This window comes from Phaethon aethereus (genome assembly GCF_964289735.1).
Source record: "Phaethon aethereus genome assembly, chromosome: 11".
Lineage (NCBI taxonomy): Eukaryota > Metazoa > Chordata > Aves > Phaethontiformes > Phaethontidae > Phaethon > Phaethon aethereus.
The window spans coordinates 14,585,235-14,606,906 of record NC_138587.1 but is presented as its reverse complement, the minus strand read 5'-3'; the positions used below and the strand labels follow the sequence as shown (position 1 = coordinate 14,606,906).

Below are 21,672 nucleotides of genomic sequence, written 5' to 3'. Positions count from 1 at the left end.
CAAGAAAAAAGTTTCAATTGTATTTTAAATAATTACCAAAATCCATGGTCAAAGAACTGTCTTAGAAGTTCTATAGGAGGCTGTGCACCATACTTCTCCAAAGCAGGCATATTCATATCATCTACAAAAATAATGCACTTTTTTCCCACTGGAGGGCCAAAGACTCCTTTGCGTCTCTTGTCCAGCCTGGCCATAATAATGTTCTATAATGCAGACAGGAATATTCAAAACATAGATTAAATATTCATATATGTTATCTTTTTGAAACATAAATGATCTATCCTACTAACCTGGGTCTGATTGGCACTGGTGCGAGCTGAAAAATTAATGAAGAAGGGAAAGTAGCGCTCCTTTTCCAGGTTGTTCATTAACTTGTCCTTGACGTACACAGATTTCCCAGTACCTGTTGGTCCCACTAAAAGCAGCGGTCTTCACAAAGAAAGAAAGCATACAGACTGCAGAAATCTAGTGAACTACAAACTAATTCCAATTAGAAGTCAAAGGTTTTACTAACCTGCCCAGCTTGCTCTACCGCTAAAAACATTAATGGCTTAAGAAGAAACTAAGATGTTTTAACATATCATATAACCCTCTCATAATTTTAGTTTGCTCTCACCAACAAGACAAGGGGGACAAAGAGAAAGAGACATTTCTCATTCCCTCATTCTACTAGCTTTGGAGTATGTATGAACATACATGGGAGTTAAGTTTCTCCTGATAGGTCTTGCAGTAGTTTAAACTTCATAAAACTTTCAGCTTTGAAATTTAACCTGAAGCTTTTCTGTACTTCATTCTGTTATATGATTGGACCATAGCTCATATAACTGATTTTTATATGACTAATCAAAGAAAAAAAACCCAACTCATTACCAAAGAAGAAAGAGAGTACAAAAACTCTTTGGGCTGTCATAAAACCATCATCAGAATGAGCATACTAAAACTGGATTATAATAAGGTTTCATAAAGACAAAATCAGATTTTAAGGCAACAAATTATATTGTTTGTAGTAAATGTCTATTTTTAACAGACCAAATAAACTTTGAGGGCTTGATAAAAACAATGAAGTCAAGGGAAAGAATAAGAGCTATTTCTACCTATGACCAGTATTTCAGGAATTTGCACTGCAGTGAAGTTACTTACTTTCCATGGGTAACAAATAGCTCTATCAAATAGGTATATCGGACTGTATCCATAGTTGGGACTATAATATCTTGAATCTTCACATTTTTATCACTGTAAGTAATATTTTTAATAAATCCATTCCAATGAACCCAACACCCTCTGCCTTTCAGCTAGGAAGAAACACAGATGTAAAATAGAATGGTGTTACTTCTATGACAGGTTTTCTCTACTACTTCACTTCTGAAAAATGAAAATAATGCTTTTTAATAAATTAATGAATATTAAATGTTTCAGAAGTTCATATATTTAGTTTGCTTTACCTCACTAATAAAGTGTTAAAGCACATACCTAAACTTAAGACTCCTTTCTTTTCTTAAACTTTTTGTTCAGCCAAAACAAACAAATGTACAAAAAATCAACAGAAAACATATGCAAAAATTAAAAGGTGTAATTATAATCCAATATTTCTGATGGATACTGTAAAGAAAATTTTAACTTAGGCAAACTGCCTGTGGGCTCTATATCCTGCTTTCCTTCTAGACAGTCGACATCTTTCCTTCTACATGAAACCAGATTTGAGTCCACCAACTTCTGTTTAGCTACAGAATAACTATAATGTGGCAACATTATAAATGTAACTGATGAGTACATCTTGGTATTTTCTAAAAAAAATTTTTCAGCACATTAGTGTTCAAAAAAGAAAAATAAATGAAAAATGCACAGTGGATTTAATCCAACACCAATACTTCACAACATCCAACTAGCTTTGTAAAGTTAAAATAGCCATTGAGCTATATTTTCCTTCCATTCAGACTAATAAGAGTCTACTTCAGTCAATGCAGAAGCAATCAATCATACCTCATACACATAGTCATAGACCAAGCCTTTCTCTTCAAAGGGACATTCCCATTTTCCCACACTCGTTGGTACAGGATTTATGCCAGATTTCCCATCCAAAGTTTCCCTCAAGAAATTATCAAAAATTATCCTGCTGTCAGCATCACAAGTTCCACCAATGGACCAGACTGTGGCAAAAGCAAAGCAACCCTGCAAAGGCAAACAGACGAGCAACTGTCTAAAAAGTTGACATATTACAGGAACCTTGTATGGTCTGATTAACAAACACAATTCTGAAAAATACTGTTAAACAGATAGGTGTTACAAGTTGCCTTTGAATAGCCCTGGTCTAAAGAGATCTAGAAATCTGATTAAAGACAGTTTATATAGATATAGATACAGATGAGAAAAAATAAATGCCAGTGACTAAAGCATTATGTCACATGACAAAGCCTGAGAAGAGTTCAATCATGTGGTCTCAGGGATTTTCTAATTGCAAACCAGGATCCAGGAATTTTCTAATTCAATTTTAAATAAGTACTTTTACATTCTGTTTCCTTCAGTTTTTCATAAGAACAGTCCTATAAGGTCAGACTGAGCGTCCAACTAATATAACTGTTAGAAAACACTCTTCCCAAGGAAATCTTGCTTAAAAAGCAAGCCAATCAGTATTACATGAACACTTACTTCCTTTAAGGGAAACACTTTGCTTTAGCTAGTTGGTTAGTTAAAAAGCACATTTCCCAAAATTAATTGGGAAAATAGTAACACAAGTAACAAATACGATTAAATATAAGACTTGTGTCTCATCGGGGCACTTCCAAAGTCTGGAGGAAAGGTCCAAGGAGGTAGTGAAATTGTTTCACATCTCTTATTCCCAAATTGAAGTTGCTTTGATTAGTCAAATTATTTTTGAAGACCAGCATATGCAGAAACAGATACACATTTTTCTACAGATTAAAAAACCAACCATAATCCATGCACGGATGTTTCTGTTGGTGGGATCTTCTTGTGCAGTTTGACAAATCAACATTTCAAAAAGCCGTGTAAGAGCTACTACAACATTGGTATTGCTTGTAGGTACCAGTTCCTAAGAGATAACAAAAGGATGGCTATTGTACTTTATGTGTTCAGTTAGTTTACATTTTAGAGCTAAAATACTAAAATAATTAGATCATTAGATAATTCTGAACAAGTATTTGAAGGCAAGGTTTACACTTCCTTTTGTTCAAAAGATCATTTGCCCTCCTCTATCCTTGAAACATCAAGACATTTACTCTGTTAACCATGTTCATGGCTACCAGGTGACCACTACAATCATACATCTTAAAACAAAAAACCTCACAGAAGTAACTAGAGCAATACATGAGCAAAAGCCTAAGCACTATATCACACAGAGTTCGCAAGGAACTACATGTATTTTTCTCCTAACACTTAAAAAAGTACTTCCCTATTCAACATGACATCTTTAAAGAAAAAAATACATGTACAAAATTCTCTTGGGAAGACTTTTTACTCAGTGCTTCAAACACTTTACTTTTGAAAAGAACGAGGTGAAAACTATGATCAGCTAACAATGCAAGTCTTACCTAACATTCTCTTTTAAACTTTCCAAACTGGACCCAAGAGTCGCCCTTCTCAAAACAACAGGAGGCTGCTGCATATTCATTCTAATTCTGCTTGTCATGAGAAAATAATCCCTCCCTACCAAGGATAATAGAATGGAAATGGGCACCTAGCTACTGCAGGACAAAAATGGCAAAAATACCTTGCACTGCTTCTGACAGAGTCTTAGTGCTGGTGGTATTAACCAGTCAAAAAGCCCCTGCAGAAGATCTTGATGTTCCTTTAAGTTAAGGGGTTCAGGCAGTTTACTCAACCAAGAGGTAACAAGTGGCCTCCAGCCCAGTTGAGAAGGTTCCAAATAAATCATGCCACAACGACTGACTGTAGCAGGCTAAGGAAAAAAAATTGTAAACTCATTTTATTATACATTTAACATATTTAACTTTGTTTTATATTTTCATTAAATACAAAACTTACTGATGCCTGGGAAAGATCCATTGTTTCAAAAATAAGATTCATCTGAAGGGACATTTGGATGATTTCCCCACTCATCAAGCAAAGCTAATCACAAGATTAGAAAAAAAAATTAGTTGTAAATGACACTTCCTATCACAGGAGAATTATATATGAAAATCAGCAAAACCAAATATTAGCCAAAGGCAAGGTCAGGCACATAAAATGTTTAATCACTTGGAGCAATAATTTTTTTTTATTCAGTTTGTCACTTAAACTGTAGTATTTATTATCCTACCAGTAGGATACAGATAACTATCAATCTTGTGTATGACAAGATAAAGACAAAACAGCAAGCGGAAAGAAGAAAGGATATCTGCTGCTATTGTTGCTAATACTGAAGCATTCCAGCTGCAGACCTACCATTCCTACTTATTAGAATGCCAGTTTGAGCATTTTGACACACTAACATCCAGAACTTAAAATATTGTCTCTAATTTTTATATTCATTTTGAGATTCCTAAGGCCCATTTTCAAAAGTACTGTAAGATATATGAAATATAATTAAATGTAATTTTTAAAATTTAAATTTCAATTATTTATGTTACAAACTTATAATATGACATTAAGGAAATACTATACATTCAATGTTGTACAGCACTGAGTTGCTTCTGTGATTATTATTTCAATAAAGTAAAGTAAAGAAAAAAAAACAAACCCCAAAAAAATCCCAACGAAAACAAGCTTACACCTTGTTACCAAAGCCACCTTGCACTTGCTCTTTTCAAATGCCAGGCACTGCTGTTTGCATTTGTGGTTTTATATGTAGAAGAATATTTTCAAAATGTCGTTTTATTTAGGCACTTATTTCCACTGACTGATACCTTCTTGTTGTCATCCAGAACTGTGTTCATGCTTTCTATCCACAGAGTATCAATTGGGCCATCAAAGATAACCCATTTGCGTTCAGGAGTCTCAGATAATGCAAATTCTCTGAAAGTATTAGCAATTATACCATCTGTCCACTAGAGGGGGAGAACGCAGGAATTAAAAGTAAGACATAGTATTCATAGTTCAATTTAAACTGCAAGCAACAGAAAAAACAGATCGTTTTTGCAGTACTTTGATTATACTGGTTAGGAATAGACAGAGAAATGAATATAGTTAAGTTTGGTATGATTTCCTAGCACGGATGCAGTTATATTAGGACAATGAACCTCAGAATGGTATTGCTTTTTTTGCATATTTAAACCTACATAACTGCATACACACTTGGTACTGCATTTTTTTATACAATAATTTAAAACAAACCATAAAAGTATTAGTTAAAATGAAATTTACAATTGTGTTCTCATCTGTGTTTAAAATAAAAAAATTATGAATTCAAACAGTTTACTATCCAGAATAATGGAGGTCTGACATATACAGGAAAAGGGAGAAAAAAGAAAGCACTAGAAATACTAAAAAGCAGAAAAACCAGACAGGAGTATTAGCTCCTAGTCTTGAACCCATACGGGTATGTTTGCTTCTTTTTTCTTAAAACCAAACCAGTAATTTAATTTATAGCACAGCCCTATAAACATTGTCTGGAGACCAGGGAACCGACGAAGAAATGGTGTCTGGAACTGGGTCTTAAAAACCAGAGACAGGCGCTTTGTAAACTGCCTTTCCTGTCCCCTGAAAACAACTGTGAATGACGGCATGAGTTAACCTGAAGTTAGAACATACTTACACAGAATCACAGAATGGTTGGGGTTGGAAGGCACCTCTGAAGATGATCTCGTCCAACCCCCCTGCCAAGGCACACACACGAGTGCACTCATACAAACCCCATGAAAGCCACAGCACGTGAGAGAGGAAGAAACAGATAAAGGTGGGCAATTACTCTGCACTATTTTTAAAACACACATTACCTCATGGGATACCAGATCAAACTGCCCAAAAAGCTGACCCATAGTGATTGATTTTGGATTCACAGTTCTAAAAATTACTTTTTCTTCTTCACCATAACCACGCTCTTTCATAAGAGACAGTGTATCTGCCAACACATGTAGAACTTTGGTCTTCCCAGAAAAAGACTCCCCTACCAGCATAAAGCTGTTAGATGGAAAAAAAAAGCTATTAATAAATTATGTCTTGCAATTTAGACTTTTACAGACCACATGAAAGCAAAGAGCATCATTCATATGCTTAAAGCTAATTTCCACCTAATTTTCAAAAAGCAGAGCAAGTAAATCTGGTTTCTATATACAAAACATCATTTAGGCAAAAACAGTTTATTTGCACATGCAAATCTGATTGCACAGCCACTGTATACAAGTTGTCCTCTAAAACATAGATTTACCGCCACACTATTTCATTTATTTGCTGAATCAAAGATTACCTCCTATTTACTTTTCAGTCTAGACAGAGTTTATAGCAAAGTTCTGGAAGAATACAAACAGTAGGAACATGTACTGCACACACAAAAACAACAACAACAATAAAATAATCAAACTATCTTTGCCAACATTTCAAAATAACTTTTTTAGTCACCCAGCAGAGGGATGCAACTATAACTGTGTCACACTGAAAAGATTAATTAATGAGCTGAATATTAACAATCATATGGATAATGTCATATTGTATGTATTTTCTCCACAAGGTTGCTATTCAGTAATAAAATCTAGGAATAAAATGGCAGAGATCTGATAACTAATGTTTTAATATAAACAAACTTTTACAGTTGGAAGTCTTCACCATACTGATACCTGCATCTAAAATCTTTATACAGGTGAGGCTACTTTGGATATCAAGAGTAGTACAATTCCCCAGACACACACTTGCAAGAATTTTGGTACATGTAAAAGCAGTATTGGTGACAAACTGTTCCAACACAAATAGAATCTTTTTGCCACCCTTAAGACCTTTTATACTTGATATAAATAACGACTACAGTATAAGCCAAAATTGCAACAAATACTGCTTGTGAAACAGTAATGAGAATCTTACCCATGTCTAACAATCATCATTTCATATGTCTGTATCATTTTCTCTATAAAAGCTTTTACAGGTTGGACATTATGTCGAATGCAACATTCGCTAGCACATTCCAGAAAATCCTAAAATCAAAACAGATCATAATCTTATCATTGCTATAATTTAAATTACTGTCTTGTACTACAGTAGAACAGTTTATGCTCATCACTAAGGGCTTCAAATTAATTAATAACTGAAGTACTATTAATCAGAATATAGCAAATGTCCCTTGAAAAGAAAATAAATCACGTCTGTACTTCACATGCTAGAACAGAAGTTAACTACAATTTTTATCTTGAGGAGAAGGCATATCACCATCAGGAAAACAACATTTGCTCTGGAACAATATCCTTTTAACAAAACTCTAGTATTACTACAAATTTTTAAAAAGTTAATCCATTTTGTCTTTTCCAACATGCTCATCTTCCCAACCATCCTCCTACAAAGGATGCTGTTGCTATAATTGTTGCTATAAACAAAAGAAAATACAAACACAAAGCTTAAGCTCACTTAATTATATCCAAAAATTAAGAAAGAAATCAGCAAAAGACTCTAAAATTTGGCAAATCTGCAGGTCAACTTCCAATCTGTAGGATGCTTTACACAACCCTTCCAGATGTAAGGGAACTCAGATGTGGATTATACTCAGAACAGATACCAGAATATTCTTTGGTACTAAGTTTCATTGCAAACATTCAGCAATTTTCCTTATCTTGCAATAACTCACAAATTACTGTATTAATTACACTTGGTTAAAAACAAAACACCACAAAACAACCCACAGTGATTATGACCAAGGAAAAATTACGAGTGTACTTACATTGTAGTCTGCATTGGGAAGCTTGATTCCAGGAAATAAATCACTAGTTATACCCATGAACAGAGGTATATCATGTGACAAAAATTTGGGCTTGTTCACATCCTTAATTGATCTAAGAAGCTAGAGGAAACAAATATACATTTTACTGTTCTTATTAAAAACACAGAATAAACTGTTCAGCAATTAAAATAATCTAATAGGTAATAAAGGTTAATTAATTAAATGGTGCCTTTAATAAGCAGTTAAGCACAACTGTGCGATCATCAGCATAGCACTGGAAAGCGCAGCATGTATTTTATTTTCTTCATTTCACAAAATAAGAAACGTGGATCAGCGATGTGACAAGACATGGTGGAACTGCCTTCAGAACTCAGAACTGCATGCATCTGTAAAATTCCTTAAAAATTACTCCCTCAGGAACTTACCAATATATCTTCATCTTCCGTGGGAAATTTCAATTTTAGATTCCCAGCAGCCACCAACACAGCTTTAACTGCTCGCATACCATAGTCATAGTGATACTGAGAGGAAAGCTGTTCTGAACAAAGCCTGTAGGTCATTACTATCTTCACTGACAATGACTTAGCATTCAAAAATCCATAGGAATAGAGCGAAATTTCTGCTATCAGAGCATAGTTAGGAACCATCATGGCTACTGTTCGGAAAAGAACCTGAAATACATACCCAAAGAAATATCTTTAAACAATTAATTGAGGAATGGAAATTAAGTCAGAACTTTGGCAGCTGATGGATCAGTATTCTTTCCATCATAGCATTTATAACTGAAAACAGTAACAGCATTTTAAATTAAGTACTGCTTCAAATGATTAGGTAAGCTCTGGATCATTTAAAACAGTTACACTGGAAAGCAGTGGCCTGCAGAACATTTGGGAACCAATGAAACAGAAGTATTACCAGTATTTGCAGCTTATGACTTACTAGCTGTAAGCAAGCTGCCATCAAGATCTATCTCAATGTACTGTCCAGTGCAGAAAGGACACTGTCTCCCCCAGTTCCTTTCTCTCATCACTGTCTCAAGAAAACAGCTTGCCTGTTACACTGATACATCCAACACAGCAGTAAGCGAAGGAAGGTGGTGTGCATGGCAGGTGAGGGAATGCACTTCCTTTCTTTAAGTAATCTGCAGTTGGTATACTCTCATGCTGCATTAGCTCTGCTTTAAGTTAGCATTCACAGTATAGTTCCCCCTGAAGCAAACTGCTCTAGCCCAGTAGTTCTGTGCCACACTGAGTCTTAAGGAATGGATGCTGTTCCAAAATGCTCCAGATTACTTTTCTAAAGCCAAGCCTCTTCGATGAAACAGCTAATCTAGTCAAAACAATCATATCAAAGATTTTATTTAATCAGGTAATCTAAGCAAATTCATCACATGTATTAAGTGTAGTTCACTAACACCTCTTTTAAATAAGACTACGATAAATGTAATGTAAACATACTTTCTTAAAGCATTTTTGCCAACATACCCCACAATCTTAAAAAAAGTTACCATCCAAATCTTATAAGCTACCCACAGCCTGACACTTGCCAGTTTACTTGCTCCAGTATTACAGCCTTTGGCCTGGAAAAATAATAATGAAAAGCACTAATAGACACAAGAAAATAAAAAAATATTTCAAATTCCTTCAAAAAGAACAAAGTACTGGGCAAGAGGGGAGGGTGTGTTAGTATGTGTAAATCCTATAACAAGTATCTGTTTATATTGCAGGTAGTAGAGTCTGAATTAACACCAGCAATACATGTGCCCCTCAATTTTTTTGAAAAATTCATTCTTAAGCAGAAGCATGTATTTTATTATTTTACCTTCAGATTATCTGGAAGTTCAGAACGTCCTGCGTAACCTGGATTCATAGTAATAGCTACAAAACAGTTGGGGTTAAGCTTCAGTTCAGTTCCTTCAAAAATAAATGTTTCTAGCTTTGTCTGTATAGCTCTCTGGATGCAAAGGATCTGCTGTGCCACAACAGATAGTACTTCCAGTTCAATGCGATTGAATTCATCAAAACAAGCCCATGCACCTGATGAAGCCAAACCCTTGAAAAACTGCAAATGAAAAAATAATATTGCTAACAGAGTCTTAGAAGATTCAACAAGAAACTAAGAGCATCATGTTGGAAGTTTAATTACATGAAAGATACAATTATGATAATGATATCTAAGCATGTTTAGAGCAAAGATCAGTGATGTACTGAAGAACAAAATTTCTTCATTCTAATGAAATGTAAATCAGAAGGTCCTGACTCTGTGAACTCTTGTTTCTTTCACATTTTCATTAGCAACTTCATAGGATTTCACAAAACACAGAAAATTGAACATATGTAAAGATCAGTATATAGTGTCCAAGGATAGCAGACCACGAGTGCCTCTCTAAAGTAGGGACACTACAATTTTCATCCTAAAAAATAAAATACAAAATACATTTATTTTCTGTTTACCTTTCCCATTGCCAGGTAGTCAAGGCCATCAGAGCAGTTGAAGACAACACACTGAACAGCAAGAGCTTTAGCCAAATCTTTGGTGGTCTCTGTTTTACCTGTCCCTGCTGGACCCTCTGGGGCACCACCAAGGTTTAAATAAAAGGCTCCAATCTAAGAAACAGAAATAGTTTATGGAAATCGTTAGTACTTCATTCATATGAAATTATTCTGAATGAAAATGTTCAATTAAATTGCACTAGTCTCATGCAGTCATTGTATCTAACATTAAAAGCATGGTTATATTAATTAAAAAATCAGCTGAAATTTACTTACAGCTTGGAATACATACAAGAGAACTGAATTTTGACCCTAACAGAGAGTTTAGTTTTATTGTCATCATGACCCTCAAACTTCATTGGACCCAATATTTCAGTTCTTGCTTAGATGCATCTTTCAAATTAAATTTGATGCAATTACTTTGTTGCTACATTTTTTGATCTGTTTTTCCTTTAATGCAAATTTTTCCTCTTTTCTTTTTCTTTCACACACTGTTCCCCATTGTTGCACGTGTATTCCATATTCTCGCCTATATTCCATTGAAGCAGGAGGAAAATCTGACAGAAAAACATGAAGTTGCAGACTGTAAACAAAAATTCAGACGTATTTGGCTTCCAATCCACAATTACAGGGCCATATCTGTATCGACAAGCACTGGGAATACTGTATTAAGACCTTGGTGGGCAAAGGACGAGACTTCCATTTGCCACAGTGCCAGGCTTCCAGCTGCTTTGCTCCAAGATTCAAGGTCTGTGAGCCTAAAAAAGAAACAGACTACCAGCTGCATCGCCCTCTCACATCAATGTACCTTGACGTTTTGACAAATAGGTACCCAGCATCAGCTACAACCGTACCATAAAAATTGAAGCTACAAAGAGAGAAAAAAAGTATCTTCAGATGCATCAGTCAGGTATTTTCAGATCTTTTCTTTCTTAAACCCTACAGAGTTTGTGATTTGGTCTCCAAAGTATAAAAACTACTATCTTACAACAACAGGAGGATGGGTGCCTAGTAAAACTTGAAACCATAACTCCAACCAAATAAAATGCAGTAAATGATAGTCAGAAAAGCCACATCTGAGATGACTTTGGTGATTTTCAGTTGTCAGGTTAGTTGATGATAGACGAGTACAATAATAAATACCTCTAACAAGAGCAGCTATACTAAAAAGTTGCCAAACTGTTGTACTAGTCTTAGGAACAATATCATCACAAACGGATCCTTCTCCACTTTATTAGGCAGCCACAGAACATCAAAAAAGGATTTTGTGTTTGTGTATTCTAGACAGCAATAAAAATATTGGGCATTTTCTCTGTTTGTATTTTAAAAAACACAACAGAACAATCCACTAATGTTTCAGTCACATTGATGGGCTATCCAGATTTGTTGTTGTAAGTCAGTTTCATGTTCAATATTCTATAGAAATTGCAATCTTTGAAAACTGCATTTTAACAGAAATACCAGAGTCTGATAGCAACTGCAAGCCCTAAAACCATGGCTATAATAAACAGTGTAAGAAATACTATACTACAGTAAACGCCCTGTTTAGTAGCACTGGTGGAAGATCATACCAAGGTGCGGTAACACCTGTCTGTAAGAGGAGTAATGACAAGGCGTGGTGAGTTTCCAAGGTATTCATAGGCATATTTTACATTGCAATTAATGATGCAGACACGAACATTCTCAAATTCCCAATAATATCGTAGTTGTGCAAGCCACTGAAAGTCCATTTCACTCTGCACACCTGATAAACACAGAATTGAAAGCAATCATAAAAGATATTTTATATAACGGGATTTTCCATTAGGTTTAAATTTAAAACAGCTTTGAAATTATTAATGTTGATGCTCACATCCAAATACTCACATACATATCTTCATACTGTTACGTTTTAGGCAGCAAAATCAGATTGGTTAACTATTTTTACTTAACTTTGTATTAGGACACATGTGAAGAAAAATGTTTTAAAAGATAATTACCACTTTCAATCATTTCCATGAGGACATCTCTAGCATGAACATCAATAGTAACCAAGGCACCCAGCGTAGTCCTTGTTTGCTTCGACAGTTTTCCTCTTACCAGCTCTACAATATCATTAAGTTGAAGCTGAAGTGTATCATAATAATCCTTCAAACCCTAGGAGAAAAAGGTAATTATGAAACTGATTATATGACAGTTTCAAGTGTTCCAGACTTGATTTCATGTTGACTAAACATCTTAACGGAGATTGCTTATTAAGCCATTCTTTTACATTGTCATGTTTTTGCATCAACTTCTGTCTCATTCGCGTTTATGCATTTATGTTGCAAAGCTACATCTATGCTTGCTCTAAACAAGAATATTCAAGTACCTAAATCAAAGGTATAAATCACTGCACATAAATTAATGTATATCAAACTCATATGATGATCCTTTTTTAATTTTTATTTTGATTGTAGAAAAATATTTGATTAAGTGAAATACATTAGCTGAAATGAAAAATTAACGATTTTTAAAAAAGGTTATGCATTACAAAGTACCTCTGGTCCACTGCAAAGAACTTCGTGTACCTCACTTGTCCAGAACATTTGAGACACACACAATACTACTTGTCCAGGCCACTCCAGAACCCATCTTTTTCTCTCAGTTTCTAGATATGCCTGAAAGAGTTAAATAGAGTATACAAATATAGTGTCAGTGCATTTATACCATGATGTAATACAGAAGCATATAATGTGATCCTATTAATATTTTTTGGTAAAAAAATATTATTTTCCCATTTTCAAAGTCCAAACAAACATGTAAGATGTTCTTTTCCTCTTAGATTTGCAATCAAATAATTTTAAAGATTCTTGCAATTATCTTTCCCCATTATGTAAATATTCACAACTTGCTAACTTCATACAAAGAAACATTTTCTGACTAATGATTTTCTTTTAGCAAGGAACAAACATATTACAAGTGTTGTATTTCTAACTTGTAATTAAATAAAAAAACCTCAGTAATTAGTTTACATCACGTGATATACCCTATAAACACAGTATTGCTGCCAAACTTTTAAAAGAATTTATATCCAGTGTTACAGGAAAACTACTTGATTCTTATTAAAAGTAGACTCTTACTTATCTCACCGACCTATAAATACAATTGTAACTTGGTCCTGGCCCCGTAACTTCATCAATTCTTATGTTCAGGAAGAATTTTAGGAAGCCAAGAGACAGCTTTAAAATAAAGAAAGAAACCTGTGCAACAGTTATTAAATTATTGCAAACCCCATACCATTCTTGATCTAGCAATAACATCATGTATACTCTTCAGCATAATATCTTCTACTTGAATTAACCACTTCTCCACTGCACCTCGAGCTTCAGAAGTAGAAATGGTTGAAATCAATTCTACACACTCGCCTTCAGAACTATACATTGCTTTAATATCCAAATTGGGGAGGAAATGCAGCTTAGCAATGCCTTCAAAACACTTCTTCAAGTGAGGCTGAACTCTGAGAGGATCCTTAGTCTCTGACAGGATCTCCAACATTTCATCATTAGACAAGAAAAAGAAGCTAAAAAAAATTCAGAAAAAAGCAAAAAGCCAACTGTATTATCAAGCCATTTTAAAGGCTGACCTTATTGACAACAAAATAAACATTCAGAATCTTTGTTTTTTAAATAACCAAAACTCATCATACCGAGGAAAGAAGAGACGTTTTTTCTCAAGATAAGCATTAAGCCCTTTCATGATTTTGTCAAGAAGCTCATTACAGTTCTGAAGTTTCTCCAATAACCCTATCAAGGAAGTAGCGACAAGAACCTGTAGCAACAAACACATGCAAACTGTAAGTTATAAAAAAAGATACTTAAAACAGTAGAAGTTCTTCAGATAATGTACAACATGGCTTTGTTCCTAGAAAGCCTAGGCAAGTGATGTAGTAGTTCACTGTATATATTCTGAAAACAAAAGCACTGACACACACACACACACACAAAAAAGAGAGAGAGAGATTAGTACTGTATATTTTCCTTACCTTTGGGTCTTTGGCACAATACTTCATAATATCTCTCCAGTATCTATCCACAGTCTGAAAGAGATGCCCCTCTTCTGGCATCTGTTGCATAATATCCTCAGAAGAAAAAATGGGTTCCAAATAAAGCCACTGTGCTTGCACTTTCAGCCATTCATCAATAATCTCCTGAATTTGAATTAAGCGATTTTCCCATTCCTTAATAAATATTTAAAGAATGTTGCCTTAATATTTTCAAACAAATAATGTTAGAGAGAATAAATACAGTAAAGGTACACACTGTGGTCTCTAGTTCCCAGGGAGAAAATAAAAATGTCTAGCAGTAAACAAAATAAAAATATTTAGGATTGTAGTTTGTTTCACATATACAGATGGCCAAAGGAGTTCAGAAAGTTTAACTTACCTGGAAATGAATTTTCCAAAATGCAGTTATCACTTTAGTGCTATGATCTTTTAACAACTTAATGGTTAAGTAATAACCAGGAGGCTACCAGTGACAAATTCTGTTTCATCTCCCCACACCAAGAAGGTCTTGGTTTGCAGATGAATTACAGCTGGGACACAGGAATACCTGAAAGGCCACACTAGATCACAGGCGAGATGCAGCCAGGCCAGTATCTTGTCCCTAAAGTGGACAATTGCAGATACCTCTGGAAGAGGCTGGAGAGGCTGCCTGTAAAGGCTAAATTCTACCTGTGTTCACTGAGCCTGCTTGAACCTGAAGATTTCCTACATAAAGCAACAAAGAACTAGGGAGGGTAACTGCAAGCAATTTCACCAGCTTCTGTCCTGTCAATAGCCGTGGTGTGCGCACCACAAAGACTACTCTAGCCCTGAAAATCCACAAACAGGTGTAAATCAGTCCCATCGTTGTTCTGAGGCCTGATTAAAAAACCTTCTCCTAGCTCTCAAGAAGTTTCCTTGCCCAGACAAAAACACTATAGTTCAAAATTTGAGTCCAAAACTTAAGGATTAAATCACTAAACATTCTTATTAACAATAATAAAAATATAATTTCCCGTTATGAAGAAGCAAGGTTAAAAGACACAAATGGAAATAGTGATTTTGCAAAATATGTGAAAAAATAATCATGTTCTCTTGGTTGCACTTGAATCTGAACGGAAGAGGAAATTCTAATATGGAAATAATGTAAGTAGAACTTACAGGAACTCAAAAGAATCTTGCTGAAAAAAATCAATGAAAGCATTTCATTAACAAGGCAAACAATAAAGCGGTAATACAATTAGCATACTCTTGCATTACAGTTATCTTGCAAATAAAAATGTTTAAAAAAAAAAAGTACTCATTGTACCCTAATTTCTTTGTCAAATGGTTTAATGAAAGGTGATCCTCTCATTGTCTGAGTTTTCATAATCTGATCATCGAGAACAGCTTGAATCTCATCCACCGCAGACAGAATATGAACACCAGTGTCACGATACACACTTGTATTGAAGTTAATTGAACCCCAGGTTTCCATCATGGCATGCATTGCTTTCTCTAAGGAAAATTCCTAAGGTTTAAAAAGAAAACAGTTTATTTTAGTCACTGCATTTTTTTTTCCAGCTCACTAATTCAATATGTAAGCCTGAATAGCTGAAATATAGCTCAAAAAATAGCTGAATAAGCTATTTTTCTTTAACAGCATAAATTATTTTTTGTTATTTTTTTTTTTAGTATATGATTTTCTAGTGCACAGAAAAGCAGTACACTCAGGAAATACTAATGATGTTACATGAGATATATACGTTTACACACTCACTGCTATCATCTAACGGGCCAAAGTCTCACCAAATCTCTTTGGTTGCATCAGGGCAAAGACAAAAAATTCTAGTAAGCCAAAAAAACCAGCACTAAAGACCTGATGTCATATTTGTCACTATCAAATCTCTATGCTTACCTTGCCTGCACCCACACTTATAGCTTCAAACTCTTCCAAATAAGGGGCTAGATTCTGCTTTAAAACTTTTCTCAGGGTAGTTCCAGAGTCTGGTGTTAAATCATATCCTACTATATTTGACATCTGCTGCCAATGACGAGTTCTCATACCAGGGTTACAAAAGATAGTCACAGTGGGAATATTCTCCTAATTGAGAAAAAACATTTATAAGGTAAAAATTGTGATGGGCATTATTTCTTAACTTTTTATTCACCTTTGATGTGCATTTAAAATTCTGCTACAGTAGCTGATGACATGAAAATCTTTTCTGAAAAGTGCAGATGGATCTATTCAGTTATCCATTCAATTTCTAAATAATTGTAGTAAATTACTGAAGAAGTAGTATAAAACTATTAAGCACACTTTTAGCAGAAAAAAGAAAAGGAACAATTTTTCAGCTATGTTATGTTAAATTGGGCTGCCATTAATATAACATATAGTCCCATTTCAAAATTCCCAACTACATCTTTAAATGATTCTCTGCATCCAGAAATTAATTTTCTCCTTTTTGTGTCCACTCTTTAACAATTCACATTCCTAAAACTTACAAAGAAATGTAAAATCCAATTTTATTAAAATCAAGGCGACAGTACAATCTGGAAATGGTGATACAGAGCTCAGACTCTCTCTGTAATAACAGGAGTCTCTGACACTGCATGTGCCTATACTGAGTGCTGAATTTAGCATTTGTCACTCACCATCAAATATTAATGCCCCTCACCTTTTCTTACCTTGAAGTCTTTAATCTGGTCCAGAACTGCAGAACACATTGTAAGAGTTGGATTTGCCTTTGTTTCTTCTTCTTTCTTCTCTTCTACAGTTCTGCGTTGTGATGCCTTTTTCCACTCCTGTTGAATTTTCTTCTGCTTTTGTTGGAAGAGTCTCGACACTTTGTATATTTCTCTAGAAAACTCATCAACCTCAGCTTCCATGATTTCCCCATTTAGTTCCAAAAAGGTACCATCCATCCATCTGAGAAAAACCACAAAGTTAGAAAGGAGAATAACAAATGTAGTCCACAAATAATTAAAACTTTGGTTTGCAACAGAAACGAGACATAGATTAACAGTTATTTAAATTAGAGCAAAGGTCATTTCCAATTATTGTAATCCTACACAAAATTCTAATGCGCAGCTAAAGGTGGCTTGATCACACTCTTCTGTGTATTTGTGTAATTCTCTTGAGTCAGTCACATACTGAAACCAAGTAACTGCATGGACTGAGGAGTATTTAAGTTAGGCTTTGGATAGAGATCAACATATGACCAGGCCTTTGTATTTTCAGAAAAATCCATACTTTCTAGCTATATCACATTATAACTTCCAAGCAGTACAGGAACTGGTAAACAATCTCACCTAATTTAGACTCAGACATACTACAGTTCTTGGGGTAGGATCTAGCCACCAGATGCAATGTCATAATTTGAGCATGGCTACATGGCATTTTGGACAGCCGTTAGGTTAAAAATGGTTTTCATTACACACAGACCATAAGCCTTCTAACGGAACTTCCTCCCTCTCTGGTATGCAGAATGGCTCATAACTAACCGAATTTTTACTTCCCAATACATTTCTTTCACAGTCTTACTGCAGGCTTCACCAGCATGACCAGCACAGATAGAACCCAGTATGCAATATACTCCTTTGCATAACGTTACAAAAAAATAAACTGACATTTTTTGTAGCTGAATTAAAAAAAACAACCCTATATGTAACTTCTATTACTATTATACTTGGATTGCTAATAACAAATAAACGTTTGTAAGAGAACAAATTAATCTTCTGCATCTGACATGAACAAAACCAGCACGAGCATTTTTCCCGCTCTCCCTTGTTTGGCTTCAAGAGGTGAATTACCTTTTTTCTGTTCGTTGCCATTTCAGTATAAGATGAAAGAGTTTCTGATATGGTTCAATCTCAACTTTTAAGTTGTTGAGGAGTGGGAAGTCACTCAGTTTCCATTCGAGCAGAGTCTCTTCTTTATTAATCAGAGCTACTGTTTCATCAGCCTCCTGTATGCACTTCTGTAATGCCCTCAGGTCAGTCACATACTGAAATCAAATTACGGTATATCTTGAGAGATAACTAAGTTATGCTCTGAACAGCTATCAAAATAAGATATCAAAATACAATAAGCCTTCATATTTATTAAAATTTTAGAAAACATGAGTTAAAAACTTGTCCTCTTATTCTGGAGCAGATAAACTGTGAAGAACCCAGATTAACACTAAGAAAAATAAAGTTGGTTTTATCATTACTGAATTTAAGAGTATAAAACCATTTTCAAAATGTTTGAGCCTTAAAATTTACTCTTCCAGAAGGCAGGTATACATGTTTTTATGTGTGTATCATCACATATCATCATACACAGTTATGATATGATGACATATCATAAGGGCAACCGGGATTTATTAGCTTAGGACTTGTTTTGTGCTTTGAAGTGTTTTGTTTTTAAAAACCAAAATTACTAAGCACAATTATGATATCCTCCAATTAGCAAGACATGCTCTGACAATTATAAAATACTTCTAGAAATTTGCAAAGTTTTGGAGCCAGTGGTCTGCTCTTCATTAGCAGAAAAATGAAGTTTTGAGGTTCACAGAAAAAAAACCTCAAATCGCTACCAATCGCTCTTTCTAACCTGCTATTTTTTCCTTCAGTTCCTCGATATATCAACAGGGAAGGAAATTCTGATCCCACTGAAGGTTTTTGCAAATAAAAAATTTTTTGGTCACTGGGGCCAAAATTTCATGCTTTATGTTAACCAGAGTAAAGAAAAAATTCACTTCATGTATCTGTAATATCTCAGTCCTTGCTGGGATTATCTGTCAGCTAATTTAAGCATAACGTAATAAAAAAAGTTGGCGGGGGAGCAGGGGTCATTTTATGACTTTGTTCATTGTGCCAAGAGAATAATAAATGTTTAAGTTCACATTTGTTAAAATAATTACTGATTACTTCTAATTCTAAGTTCCTTCCAGGACCCCTGTGTATTAAACATACAAATAATTTTTACCCATTTTATACTAAATGTTAATCAGACCTGTTGCATGCAATCCAGTTCTGAGTACTCTTCAAACTCTGCCACAGAACGTGTCAGCTTGTCTAATTCCACCATCAGTTTCTCACATTTATGTATTAGTTCTTGCTCTCCTTTACGTTGAGACTGTTCAATCAGCTGTAAAACAATGTTTTTTAAATGGTAAAAAAGCAACACAAAAGTAGTTGTCAGTCCTTTCAATGATTAACATACATAGTACCATCTAAATTAAACATTTAGCACAAACAGAAAATAAACAACACAGATAAATCATTATCCTCACAATAATTGAAATTTCTTCAGGAGTTGCTTTCTGTATCTCCCATTTAAGTGTGTGCAACCTCTATATGTTAGCATGGAACCCTTATCTCCATAGTCATAGAAGTTAGGATTGCCTTAAAGGCCTCCTTCAGCAACCAGACAAAAGATACAAAAGTGTTTACTTACTGTATCATAGCCAGAGAGAAAGAATGCTAGTAAGATGAATACAGACAAGTGGAAGAAAAGAAAGCCACAGAGAGAAAATGAGATGTTGTATACTTTCTATTAATGACTGCTACCTAAACCCCACAATTCCCACTGTTCTTTTATTGACAGAACAAAATATCATTTTAACTAAATGACTTCCTGTCCAGAGCACTAACTCTCATTAAGGGCCTGGCAGTTACACTTTCAGTACTAGTAAACTGCAGTGTAGTGAATTTTCACCTTCCTATGAATTAGCTAGTACTGACCACAAAAAAATTAAGATAATAAGGCTTGCTGAAGGTTTTGAGTTACAATGAAATTTTTTAAATTAGTCCACAGAAACCCCTCTGTTGATATAAAAATCTGGAAACATGTTATTTATGCATGTCTAAATTAGTATGGTTCACATTATATGTATAGATACATTTAGCCTGCTTGAGGAAATAAATGGCTCAAGTAAAGTGAAAAGTCTAACAAGCCAAAATATACCATAAACTAAGAAAATGCTCTTACATCATCATGCTCATCAAAAATTGGGTTAATCTTCTTTGGCCATAATAGAAGTGTTGCATTCAGTGCAATGTCTTCAGGAGGAAATAAAAAAACATCTAAGAAGTAATTAATTTGCCGACAGCACTCCTATGAAGAGATTTCACAAAACTTTAGGTATCATAAGTCTGTGTAACATATAGACTAGGACAATATTATCTACAAAGATAAAATAGAAGTCTATGTTTCACGGACTTTTAGGAGTTCAGAGCTACTTCAGCCAACTGAATATTCAAAACACATATAAAAAGTTATTCCAATCCCTGCCCCATTCGTGAGTTTATTTCTCTAAATATGATTCCTGTGGCCTGTAAATCTACATGCAAAATAAATTCTGCAGAATAAACATGTGTTGTAGTTACAGACCTATTACCATATGACAGAAAATCTGATACATATCATCATAACATACAGCAAAGAGCTTCTTACCCAGTAATGTTTTTGGCTGACCCACTCCTTACACAATTTTTCAGTTTTGTTCTCTGAGCACACACAAAATACTACTGCTAATGTAACATCATCTATATTCTGCTCAAAGAGTCAAGAGTGTTCAAAGTCATGACTGTTTTTACATATAAAATTCTCTTCACACTTGTGTGTTACTTTTCACAAATAGCTTTTTAAGCAGCTCTGAAGTAAGTCTCCAGGTAAAACAATAAACTGAGTGTCTTAAATCTTTTTATTAGAAGCTGCATTTCCTCAATGTCATGCAGAACACATGGGAATGGGGAATAAGGAAAGGTACATGACAGAACATGAACTGGACTTCCCACTTCTGCCTGAAGTAACACTGAGGGTGCAGTTTATTCATACATGCAGCATGATCAGAAAAAAGTCTCTGCACTCTAGAATGAATTCCGTATTTGTAGAGGCCAGCATGTTTTCTAAAAGATAAAGAATTAAAGGATAGTCTTTTACCTTGATCCTTAACAGCAGGTCCTGAATACCTTTGGTTTTGACCTTCTTTATGTAAGTTCTAGTTTCCACCATTTCTTCTGTTGTCTCAGGAACTTTTAATGCACGTTCCTTAATAACTTCAAATTCCTTGCATATCCTATAAATTTATTTTACATAAAATATCAAAATTTTAAGATCTTAGTTTGACTGGCTTCGAGCTAAGCTTAACCTTAGTGGAATTAAAAGTTCAAATTACTTCTTTAAGCATTACCCCTGCACAAACTCCATTAGTTTATGAAACTAAATAGGGAATATGACCAAATCAATCTAGAAAAATACTGTTTATTAACTTGCAATAATTTATTTGTTTGGATTTTGGGGTATTCTTTTGCAATAAATGTTTCAGTTACTTTTGGTAAGTACATAAATTTAAGTACAGTATCATTAGCATACACACAAACACTTCCCTAGT

The 21,672-nt window shown here is 34.6% G+C and overlaps 1 protein-coding gene across 1 annotated transcript in view; it reads right to left on the bottom strand.

Moving 5' to 3' along the window:
* The window catches only part of DNAH12 (dynein axonemal heavy chain 12), a gene marked incomplete at both ends in the record, with an annotated part of 66,815 nt that overhangs the window by 33,064 nt on the left and 12,079 nt on the right, over nt 1-21,672 (bottom strand). Inside the window, 27 exons of the mRNA XM_082004799.1 lie at nt 37-203; nt 291-429; nt 1,141-1,292; nt 1,981-2,169; nt 2,930-3,049; nt 3,728-3,916; nt 4,003-4,086; nt 4,863-5,003; nt 5,892-6,075; nt 6,970-7,079; nt 7,817-7,936; nt 8,242-8,487; nt 9,638-9,877; nt 10,270-10,422; nt 11,880-12,052; nt 12,288-12,444; nt 12,828-12,947; nt 13,567-13,849; nt 13,976-14,097; nt 14,312-14,506; nt 15,621-15,821; nt 16,209-16,394; nt 16,979-17,219; nt 18,104-18,297; nt 19,290-19,424; nt 20,268-20,393; nt 21,222-21,357. Coding sequence (XP_081860925.1) covers nt 37-203; nt 291-429; nt 1,141-1,292; nt 1,981-2,169; nt 2,930-3,049; nt 3,728-3,916; nt 4,003-4,086; nt 4,863-5,003; nt 5,892-6,075; nt 6,970-7,079; nt 7,817-7,936; nt 8,242-8,487; nt 9,638-9,877; nt 10,270-10,422; nt 11,880-12,052; nt 12,288-12,444; nt 12,828-12,947; nt 13,567-13,849; nt 13,976-14,097; nt 14,312-14,506; nt 15,621-15,821; nt 16,209-16,394; nt 16,979-17,219; nt 18,104-18,297; nt 19,290-19,424; nt 20,268-20,393; nt 21,222-21,357 — 4,503 coding nt within the window. The remainder of the gene's footprint in view (nt 1-36; nt 204-290; nt 430-1,140; nt 1,293-1,980; nt 2,170-2,929; nt 3,050-3,727; nt 3,917-4,002; nt 4,087-4,862; nt 5,004-5,891; nt 6,076-6,969; nt 7,080-7,816; nt 7,937-8,241; nt 8,488-9,637; nt 9,878-10,269; nt 10,423-11,879; nt 12,053-12,287; nt 12,445-12,827; nt 12,948-13,566; nt 13,850-13,975; nt 14,098-14,311; nt 14,507-15,620; nt 15,822-16,208; nt 16,395-16,978; nt 17,220-18,103; nt 18,298-19,289; nt 19,425-20,267; nt 20,394-21,221; nt 21,358-21,672) is intronic.